Source organism: Xenopus laevis, chromosome 7L (genome assembly GCF_017654675.1).
Source record: "Xenopus laevis strain J_2021 chromosome 7L, Xenopus_laevis_v10.1, whole genome shotgun sequence".
NCBI classification, from domain to species: domain Eukaryota; kingdom Metazoa; phylum Chordata; class Amphibia; order Anura; family Pipidae; genus Xenopus; species Xenopus laevis.
In genome coordinates, this window is record NC_054383.1 from 97,287,486 (window position 1) to 97,299,588 (window position 12,103).

General features: G+C 36.7%; 1 protein-coding gene across 2 annotated transcripts in view; it reads left to right on the forward strand.

Moving 5' to 3' along the window:
• c1qtnf12.L (C1q and TNF related 12) overlaps positions 1 to 11,630 on the forward strand; it is a 49,090-nt gene extending 37,460 nt beyond the window's left edge. For both annotated transcript variants that reach the window (XM_041569368.1, XM_041569367.1), the window contains 2 exons: positions 7,641 to 7,719; positions 10,862 to 11,630. In XM_041569368.1, the coding sequence (XP_041425302.1) occupies positions 7,641 to 7,719; positions 10,862 to 10,960 (178 nt within the window). In that variant the 3' untranslated portion in view covers positions 10,961 to 11,630. The remainder of the gene's footprint in view (positions 1 to 7,640; positions 7,720 to 10,861) is intronic.
• The last annotated feature ends 473 nt before the right edge of the window (positions 11,631 to 12,103 follow it).

The following is a 12,103-nucleotide window of genomic DNA, read 5'->3' on the forward strand; positions in this document are numbered from 1 at the left end:
AGGAAGCTCTCCCCTGGACCACTCCCCTTCCCTATAAAAACCGAAGCCCTGCAGCGTTTTTTCACTCTGCCTGTGTGTGCTGAAGAGATAGTGTAGGGAGAGAGCTGCTGCCTGTTAGTGATTTCAGGGACAGTTGAAAGTTTGCTGGCTAGTAATCGTTTTGATACTGCTCTGTTATTGGAGGGACAGAAGTCTGCAGGGGTTTGAGGGACATTTAAGCTTAGGTAGCTTTGCTGGCTAGTAATCTACCTTCTACTGCAGTGCTCTGTATGTAGCTGCAGTGGGCAGCTGTCCTGCTTCTGATCTCATCTGCTGACTGCTGCAATAACAGTAGTCCTTGTAAGGACTGCTTTTATTTATTTTTTTGTTGTTTTACTACTACTACTACTACTACTACTATAAGAGCCCAGTGCTATTAGTCTAGCAGTGTTGGGGAGTGGGACTGGTGTGCTAATCTGCTGCTCCTAGTAGTTCAGCAGCACCAACTTTAATTTTTTTTTTTTAATATTCTTTTTTTTTTTATTTTACTTTTTTTTATTTTACTACCGCTGTAGTAGTGTATAAGTTGACCTTTTAGGCATTATTTGCCCTGTAGGCATTATTTGCACACTGTTTTCTTCAACCCGCCATCGAGCTGTGTGACCTTGTTCACATTCTGTCTAAATATCCATAATATTACCGTCTCCAGAAAAAACACCGGAGTCACTTTTTTCAAGCAGCATTCATATATTTTACGTAATCCGTATCCACCGCTGTAGTAGTGTATACGTTGGCCTTGTAGGCATTATTTGCACACTGTTTTCTTCAACCCGCCATCGAGCTGTGTGACCTTGTTCCCATTCTGTCTAAATATCCATAATATTACCGTCTCCAGAAAAAACACCGGAGTCACTTTTTTCAAGCAGCCATAATATATTTTACGTAATGGCGAAAAATGACTATTTTCAGCATTTATATGGCATATTTTTTCTGGCAACTGTGCTTCAGTGGCTGCGTCCAAAAAAACTGGGCAAACAATGCCTACAAGGTCAACGTATGGCAGTTGTTTAAAGAGAACAGTAGATTACTAGCCAGCAAAGCTACCTAAGCTAAAATGTCCCTCAAATCCCTGCAGACTTCTGTCCCTCCAATACAGAGCAGTATCAAGCAGATTACTAGCCAGCAAGCTTACTATCATCTGTCCCTGAAATCACTAACAGCTCTCCCCCTACACTATCTCTTCCAAGCACACACAGGCAGATTTTTCAGATACATTTTTGCCCTTGATCCCCCTCTGGCATGCCACTGTCCAGGTCGTTGCACCCTTTAAACAACTTTAAAATCATTTTTCTGGCCAGAAATGTCTTTTCTAGATGTTAAAGTTCGCCTTCCCATTGAAGTCTATGGGGTTCGCGAACCGTTCGCGAACCGCTCGCATTTTTGCGCAAGTTCGCGAATATGTTCGCGAACTTTTTTTCCGACGTTCGCTACATCCCTAGTTATTAACTGGATGTGTCCATAGTAGTCCTCCCATATCCTGTATATTCCTTGGCCTGAAGTACCTGGCAACATTTTTTAATTTCCTATTGTATCTAATCCATTATAGATATAAAAACACCTACTGTTTTTGTATACCTATGTAGAACATATATATTCCCTCTGTTACTCACATTTTAAGTAACATAACTATAAAGCAGACCATGTAACCAGGTCTGGACTGAGAATTAAAATATGTCCTGGCATTTCAGGTACACAGAGGCCCAATCAGCCCACACAGAGGCCCAAACAGCCCCCACCAGCCCACTAAATACTGACTTTCTATTGCACCTTATAGCAGCCCCTCTGGCATTTGCCAGAACCCACAGATATAATAATAAATCTTTAATTCTGGTATGTTATACGTTAGTTATGTTATATAGAATACTACAGATCCCAGAATTCATATACCACATGTTATAATGTCACTTCCTGTGTGTGTGATGCAAGTGATTACTTATTGGTTCTGGGCTGCTTCCTGATCTGTTAGTTTCCTGTTCTGTTCCTGTGAGAGTGTGTCAAATCTTTCTCTGGGGTAGCCACCTGTCCAGTTTTGACCCAGACTGACCGGTTTTCTGAGGGGCTGTCCAGGTCAAAAGTGCCTGCCCAGTTTTTCCGATGAGGAAAACCAGGCAGGATTCCTATGATTGATGCATTTATTGCCAATGTGATGGCACAACTCCACCCTGGCACATCAAAACCCCTCACCTGCCCAGAGTTAGAGAGGCCAAAGGGTGGCAACCCTGTCTTTCTCTCTCTCTGAAGCTGCATGGTCCTGCATTACACTGAATAACAGCGCTGATATGCATCTCTCCTAAATAATAGTCATAAGCAGCAAAGTATTGTGTGGAACTACATCACTCTGTGCCAGAATCAGATATCAAGGAACTCAGGTAGATCATCTAATCCTGAATATTAAAGTGTTGTTCTAAATAGTTGCAACATATCATACATTGAGATGTGAGCATCATACAACACAATGGAGAATATTGTGCTTTTGATAATGTGGGTTATTTGACTGGGTCGATTAAAAGCTGTATATAATATTTCTTAAATGGAATGTAAACAAAATCTTCATGTGAATATGTTCCATCTGAGCAGAACATGGCTCCTGATTTATGCTTGCTCAGTACAAAATTTATGATGTTCTCCCTGGTTTATTGTGTTTACCCCTAACATTAACACTCTATCCTGTGAGTTTCAACCAACGATGTGTAGAGTGGGTGAGTGGACACTGTCATCACAGAAGAATCTGAGCAGAAAATTTCAAGTCAGGACTAGATCTGCCTGGTATATATTATAACATGTTGTTAGCATGCTTACTGTACAAGCAGTTTCTGTGCTCTCAACGTATTCATATGTTGGAAGCCTGAGGTAGCATAAAGGCAGTGAGTGAAAATTATTAATCTTAATACTGGACAAACAGCTCTGAATGGCAAGATTTGTCAAGCATATTTGCACATTCTTTCCTTTATTAGTATTTTTTTTAATAGAAAGGTATCATTGACTAATAAGAACCCAAAGACACAAGAGCTGTATATCGCAAACATCTTCAAAAGGAATATCTATTGAAATACAGTGACAGAGGAGGTAGCCCATCTACTACATAATGAGGGGCAGATTTATCAAAGTGGGAAATTAGAGCTCACCACAGAAAAACCAACTTTAGATTAATTTATATGAATATGATTTTTAAAAGCATATCTATCAATCCATTGGGCTCTAATTTCACACTTTGATAAATAAATAAAAATTGTTTGTCTAGTTTTAGTCCCCTGTAATGATGCACCCTATCAAACACATACAACCCTACTCTGCAATTACTTAATAAATTCATCAAGTCATATCTGAAGCTGGTTAATGGTCATGGACACAGAAATAGATCATCATTTCCTACTGTGAAGCAAAGCATGCAATATATTAGCAGTTAGGAGCTTGCACACTTTGAAGCCTGGACCAGAGTGGCATCAACTTTGCACACTCCTAGTCAGCAATTTCAGTTAGAGAGCTGTAAAAAAGAAGCCAGAGAGCCAGAGATTATGGCAGCAACACCCCCCCCCCCCCCTGTGGTACTTTGCCTTTTTTCAAGAGGTACAGAGGTGCTGGCTGTATTGGTGTGCATAGCTGGCACTTTAAAACACTGAACGTGTATTAAAGAAATTAAAATATAATGTACTGTTGTGCTGCAAACTGATGTGTTTGCTTCAGAAAGACTACTATAGTTTTTATAAACAAGCTGCTGTGTAGCCATGGGGGCAGCCATTCAAAGCTGAAAAAAGCACAGGATATACAGCAGATAATAGATAAGTCTGATAGTATACAATGGGCTTCAGAACTTATCTGCTATCTACTGTGTATCCTGTGCTTGAATGGCTGCCCCCATGTCTACACAGCAGCTTCTTTATATAAACTATAGTAGTGTTTCCTGAAGAAAACACGCCAGTTGTACCAGTGCAGGGCAACACTGCATTATATTGGCATTCTTTTAAAACACTTTTCTTTTTTGGTATTCATGTTCCTTTAACATTAAATGATTTAAGCTTTGCCTGGGAGGTATTTAATTTTCAGTGGATTTTTTCCATCCCTCTGCACCTCAGAGATTATTTTGCTTTCAAAGTAAAAGTCTCATTTTGGTTTCAAATGATGAATGTAGTAGGACTGGAGTCAGGGTTATGTAAGCACATATATATCATGGGATTTTGCTATTGTATCACATGTAAAAAACATATTTTCATCGGAAGGCTGGCTAATGTAAATACAAAACTGGTGCAGTTGGTCACAGTGCTACAATAGGCTTCTTGATTTTGCACAGTTTATATATACTATATTTGTCTAGTTTTATTTTTCCTAAGTAAATAAAATGAGGACAATTATTATTATGTGCACAAACCATTCCTTGCCTACATACTTTCCATTATATCTCATAATAGGCCATACTGCTTTGAATTCTCTACATCCAGCTACAGCCCCACTGTATATTTATGACCAGTAGAAGTGGTTGTTATTGCTATGTATAGAGAATTGGGTTTCCTTCTTTCAAAATAAAAACAATAGACACAAGAAGCTATGTGTTACACTGGAATACTGATTCTTACACAAATGGGAACTCAAAAATTAATAAGTAGAATTAAAAAAAACATGCATAACCTCTGAACAAGAATGTGTCATCTTCTTGTGTCCAATGCTTGAAAGTCTCTAATACAGGTATGGGCCCTGTTATCCAGAATTTTTTGGATAATGGATCTTCTGTAATTTGGATATTCATACTACTAGTCTAGTCTAGTCTACTAAGAAATCATTTATACATTAAATAAACCCAATAGGCTGGTTTTGCTTCCAATATGGATTAATTATATTTTAGTTTGGATCAAGTACAAGATACTGTTTTATTATTTCTGGATTATTTGTATAAAGTGGAGTCTATGGGAGACAACCTTTCTTTAGTTCAGATCTTTCTGGATAATGGGTTTCCAGATAACAGATCCCATGCCAATACAGTCATTCACACACTGTGTGGCTGGGCCCCAGGAGGAGCTTGATGGAGTGATGGAGAGCTTAGCTTGAAGGCTAGTTAAGGTAAGAATTTTTGCCCTGGAAAAATACAGAAGCTACATTGTCTGGAATATACGATATTTGACAAAATCTAGAACCAACAAAAAATATTATTTATTTATTATTAATTATATCTTTTCATTTAAGTGACTGACTGAAAAAAGACCAGATTGTAAACTTTTTGTATCCATCTTCCGAGTCAGCTCTCTCACTCTCACACTGGAAGAATTTATATGGCATTATCTCATCATTATCTGCCTCTGCCATAATGGTTTCATGGGGATGATTGAGCGACAGTTTAGCAAAGCATTTATTTCAGTGTTTGTGCAATTGTGGTTGTATCTTGATAAGAGAAATGGAACCAGGTGAGACAATAGTAGACTCTAATCCAAAACGAAATCACAACACAATGTCTTTGTTACTTTGCAGTAAAGATTATAATATAAAGGTCACAAAAGGACATTAAGAAAGTAAGGTAGGGCAGGGATAAAGATGATGTTTTTGCCAGTCTTAATTATCTTCTTCATTTTTATTAGGTTATCAAACTGATCCTTAGATGTGTTTTGCTGTGTGAATAAAGCCATTGTTTCCTCCACTCTTAATTACATTAATTATACAACACTAAGATGCTATTTAATGAGCACTATTTTACCACCAGACATAATTTCTGGAACATAGGGTTCTTTAGAATCAGTTCATGTACATAACATGATTCCCTTGAAGCAGACTGATTTATTTAGTACAGTATGTGTTCTGGTATGCCCTGGCAAAATATTCTTTCTCTAAGAATGACAAAGTATTATTGAGCCATCTAGTTGCAATACAGGGTGACTGTTAGTTTTCCCCCCTCTTTTTACCAATAACTGATAACAGAGTTCTGGTTCCTATAGCAATAGCTGCCCCCCCCTCCCCCTCAGTCTAATTTGGCAGCCACTTTTACATTTTGCAACTAAATGAAGTGCGGATCTAATGTCTCAACAGCTCAGCTGAAATATTAATTTTTTTATGAGACATAGGCACAAAAGACAGGGCTATACAGAATAAATATTACTAAAGGTACATTAACTTCCAAAATATTGTCTTATATCCGTTATCTGGAAACCCATTATCAAGAAAGCTCTGAATTATGGGAAGGTTGTCCCCCATAGACTCCATTTTATCTTAATAATTAAATTTATTTTAAAAAAATATTCCCTTTTTCTCAGCAATAATTAAACAGTACATTGTACTTGATCCAAGCTAATATATTATTTGTCCTTATTGGAGGCAAAATAAGTCTATTGGGTTTATTTAATGTTTAAATAATTTTCTGGTAGACTTAAGGTATGAAGTTCTAAATTACAGAAAGATACTTTATCTGTTAAGCCCCATGTCCCGAGCATTCTGGATAACAGGTCCCATACCTGTATTTTGTAACCATAATGCATAGGTTCCCAATGTCTAGGGCTACCCTTGGGTTGTAGGGCAAAGCAGTGGTTGACAAACTACTGGAGGAATAGTTCACAGAGATGGCTTATTTGCTATCCTAGATTTTCCTGGAATCCCATTTTGAAGACCCCTTAGCATTAGATTAAGGGTGAATGCTTTGCCAATCCTGAATGAGTATCCCAAAAGGCCAGTTAATGTTATTGAAACTCATTGTGTTCATGTAGTTTTATTCTTGCTTAGAGTTTGGGGGGGGGGTGTTTATCAAAGATAAGGGGCGCTTGAACCTAGAAAGTCTGAAAAAAAATCACTGTTGCCTTCCAACAGTTGTGGTCTGTTTCCACCAATAACATTATTCAGAAGGACAATGTGTGAAGTCCATGGAGTAGTGACAAATGGCTTTTTAGTTAAAAGTTCTCAAAATGCTTCAAATGGTGCTACTGATTGAATAATCAAAGCATCTCTGTATTAAACGGAAACAAATCCATTTCACTGTGTTATTTTCATTTTGTTTAACTGGTGAAAATATTGACTGATCAAATTATATTAAAAAGTAACTTGCAAAATGAGGCCCTTGTTCATCCTATTATTTAAGCAAAAATAATTAAACTTTACCCCCAAAATGAATATTTAAGTGACAGACAGTTTATATCATATTAAGTGGCATATTAAAGAATCTTACCAAACTGGTATATATATTTAAATAAATATTGCCCTTTTACATCTCTTGCCAACATCTCTTGCTGCCTCAGAGATCACCTGACCAGAAATAATACAACTCTAAGTGGCAGATTTATTAAGGGATATATTTTTATAGAGACCTACAGGGTATAGTTTTCCTTTAAAACTGTGGAGTAACCGAGCCTTCTCCTGATCCAAATGCATAGACAACATTTAAAAAGAAACCATAGATAACCATAGTCTTTTATATAGCACTGACACGTTATACAAGGAACTAAGGAATTATTCACCCTTCATGTCAACCCTTATCTCAAAAGAGCTTACAATCTAATTTAGGTTCTCATGTAGCTGACTCATTTTCATAATAGATATCTTTTACTGTGTTATAAATAAATATTTCAGCAAAGTTTGCTTGTTAATACAGAGGTAATTTAGGACATTAATATTGAGAAATGTTGTCGTTTTAGGTCATTGGAAGTCATTGCTGGTTTGGAAAGCAACAGTAAGATATTCACTGTTCACGTGCAAGGATTGTTACAGTTGCAGGTAAGAAAAAGAAAGGATATTGTTTGGATGCAAGCTATGTGTGAAATGAATATCACTTCATTAGCATCAGATATCGTAAAAAACTCTGCACTTGGGGGGATGTGATGAAAAATGAATTGTTCTTCTGTAATTGTACCTTTTATTTATACCCTGCTGATTTAAATGAAGATGAATCATGTAATATTTAGTCTTGCCAGTCTATACAGGATTTAACAAGTCAGTAAACTCATCTCTCTAATTAACAGTGTTATCCTCCTCAGCATTGACTATTGTATTCTTGCACTAACAATCTTTCACTGCGCCTCTCTTTTTTAAAACATGATACAAATCGCCCACAATGCAGTAAGTTCAAGTTGGGATATCCCCACCCCTCCATTTCATACCCTCAGGGGCTAATTAGAAGAGATCTGATATTATGCCACATGTAGCTGCTTTACAAATAAAGGGCCAGATTCAATTCAGTGAGAAAAAGTCATGGACGAGATTTAATTGGAGGAGAAAAAACTTTCCTCCAAATTCAGTTCCAGTTTTTTCCCATAGACTTCAATAGAGTTTTCACATGATAAACACTGAGATAAGTTTTTCTGAATTGAATTGCATCTCAAATTGAAATTGAATCACATGATAAACCTTTTAATCACTAAATTGAATCCAGTCCAAAATGGTATCCCTGTGTATATATTATTTTATGTGTTTTTATCTCAAGGCCACACTAACCATTTTATTGATGTAACTGAGAAAAAAATTCTGCACAGAATACACCCCAAGCCCTTTAGTTAGTGATTTTTAACTTACTGTTCCCTTCCTTGTAGAATAAATGATGTATATTACCAAAAGTTTCATAGCTGTGATGCTGCCCAGAGAGATAGAAAACCAGTATTATCCGGCTGCATAATATGTTCCAGCATTAATTTGGTTATATATGTGGTATTCAAAGGTATTTCACAGTCTGGTTAGGGATCATACTAAATCAGCATATATATATACTAAATAAGCAAATCATACTAAAGTAAAAAAAAACAGCTCGTCATTGTTATTCTTTCAGCAATTAAACTTTTGTTAAGAATATAGAATATAAGTTCCAAAAGATTACATTCTAACGCTGGTCACATACATGCCAGTTATCCAGCTGGTCAGTCTAGACTGAGGGTGAATGATTTTGGCAGCACCCATAGGTGCATATGAGCCAAACATTCAATTCTATGTAACTGATGATCTCCTCCTATCACAAGCTCCACATGAATAGATCAAGACCCAAACACAAACCAATTGTTCTATCAAACAAAAATCAAATGCTCTGTAAGGCTACAAATGTATTGTTATTGTTACTTATTATTACTTCTTTCTATTCATATTTTAGTCTCTTATTCAAATCAACGCATGGTTGCTAGGGTAATGCGGTCCTTAGCAACCAGGTTGCTGAAACAGGAAACTGGAGAGCTGCTGAATATAAAGCTAAATAACTCAAAAAACGCAAATAATAAAAAATTAAAACCAGTTGCAAATTGTCACAAAGTATCCCTCTCTACATTATACTAAAAGTTATCTCAAAGGTGAACAACCCCTTTAAGTATCTGTGCCCTGGGTACGGTGGAGATAAAATGACTTCTTTATTGAACTAAATAGACTTCTTGGTAGGTCACATCTCATTGTGAGGACAAGCTCAAATAGCGCTTCTGATAATTCTTATTACTGTAATCTTAGAGCCTTATTTATTAAGTTTATTCAAATTTGAGGTTTTTAAACCTGGACAAAACTCTCACTTTTAAAAAACACAAATGTCTGCTTAAAAGATCCGAATATATTAAAAAGTATGAACGAATAAACACAAGGAACGGATCTGAAAAACTAATTTCATAATCATTTTTGTACAATTACAAATTAAACCCCCCCCTCCACCGAAAACCTTTAGAAAGATTTTACTGTAGAAAAATCTAGAGACCAACAGCTCCCATTGACTTCTACATGGCCTTGCCAAGCTATTAGATGGAGACGTTTTGTATTAGAGTTTTCTTGGTTTTTACACTGAATAAGTAACCATTTTTACTCATTCTAATTTTTAATTATTGCAATATGTTTTTTAGTGCTAAAAAGTTTGATTCAGGGAAACAGAAAAAAAAAAATGAACGTTAATAAGGAAAGGAGAAAATAAATATTCTTACAGGATTTAATTTCCGTCATAAAGCTCTCTTATTTTAAACTTGCTGTTCCACTCATTCCTTCTGCTAAACAAGAATTATAGATGTATTGTAACAAGCAGAGTAATAGTTAATTGTGCTTAAGAGAAACACCTTCACTGTTTTGCACGTTGAATACCTTTAAAATGGAAGCTCACGCTTGTTTTTTGCATATGATTCTTCCTTTGATGGACTTGTTTTATGTGAACAATGTACTGGCTAATGTTGTGCAATTCTACGCATGCATGGATACCTAGTACGGTTGGAAATGTCTGTATTTTTCTTTGTTTTATTTTTTCTTTTGGAAATCAATAAAAATTAAGTTACAAAAAAAAAAAAAAATGGAAGCTCATAGGAGGCGGCATAATTCTCTCATGCAGTTCAAGCAATTAGCTAAGATTTATGTTATTTTGTTTAAGTACCCTGCTTTGTATTGTATTTTATCTTGAGAATGCCACTTCAAACCCTACTGAAGAAAGGATTCATTTAGAATCTGTTTATTTGATATTTGTTTTGTTTCATTGAAAATCTTGGAATCATAACATTCTGCAAAGCCGTTCTTTCTTCAGTTAGTTTTCTGGAACATTAGCAATTGTCTGCATGAGACAGGGAGCTATGAGTGTTATTGTGTTTGGATTGAATAGACATTATATTGTGAGCCATTAGACTTCCACTAGCAGCATTTGTTTTTCTAGTAGATGAGCAGCTTTTAAATAGTCCTGAAGCATTCGGTTTGTTCCTCTGCTTTGGTTCCAAGAACATTACACAGGGAAATGTTATTGTATTGACAGTTTATAAAAGCAGTGAACTGTGCATTTCATCGTACGCAAATACCATCTCAGGCGTGTTCGTTCAAAGCCGATGAGATGTGTGCGAAGAGATATTTTTTTTTTATAACAAGAGCTTATATACAGTATCTATATGAGCATCGCTATAATGCATATATTGTTTTTGTGTCTTAATAGGTTGGCCAGTACACCTCTATATTTGTGGACAACAGTGCAGGAGCTCCGGTCACTGTCCAAAATGGCTCTGATTTTATGGGCATTCTTATGGGTCTTTAAGACAACCCCAAGAATTGCAGAAAGCTGCTCCTTGACTTCAAAAAACAGCAACACTCCAACTTACACATTCACACACCTGCAAAGAAGGACAATTTCACATGGTCCAGTCGAAATCCGCTCCAGATTAAATGCTTGGCAATTACAGCATGGGGGACAGAAATGACATAGGTCTTTTTTCCTGTTGCTGCCACTGCTGCTTATAGATCATCCCACTTCTTCCCGAGAAACATATTTCAGAGAAAAAGCTTTTCAAGTTTGTTTACCAGTGAAGGAGTTAATATATATACTGTATATATATCTTCTGGACACTGTAAAAATATAGTTTAAAGCAGAGGAACCTGCCCCTCCCTTTTTTTTTTTTTTGCTATGGGTTGAGACCTGGAATACGGTGGAGAGCTCAAAAAGTGCTTGTATTTTAAGACTTTGCTGACACTGATGAATCAACTACTGCGGACATGGTTGACTTTTTGGCGTGGTTCCTGGGTTGATCAGTGAGGAACCAATGAAAAATGAAGAAACAATTAAAACAGAGGGATCACATGGTTATTCTTGTGACACTATTATTTCACAGATTGTTAGCTCTTTGAGGCAATGAGCCCTGTATTGTTTTATATCATGTGCTGCATACAATGGCTGTATGTTAATAAACAGTACTTTCATATTAATTCAACAGTAAGGTAAATAGACTCCTCTTTATGCATAATACTTTTACAACAAACATTGCACAACTTCTAATGCAATCTGTTCATAAAATGAGTCCAAAGTGTATTTTTCCAACCCTATATTGTGTTCGTCTATTCATGTAGCTCTGGCATTGTCTGCTGACACTTTATGCAAGGGCATTAAATAACACACCCCACCACCTTCCTTGTTTATTAGTGATGTGCAGGTAGTCCCGACTATAAGTCAGGTGGGTTGAGGTTGACTTCCACATACGATTGCCAGGTTGCAGACGGCTAGGGTTGACCTCTTCTTCCACCACCTTAGATTAGCGGGGCTGCATCCCTCATTTATAGCACCTGCCCATTTTGTGACAACAGAGATGGGTGAGTCTGGCACGGGTCTATAAATAATGTTGCCACATTTTTCTATTTTGTTGACCCGCACATCACTATCGAATATATTGAAAGGTGGTGGTGGTGG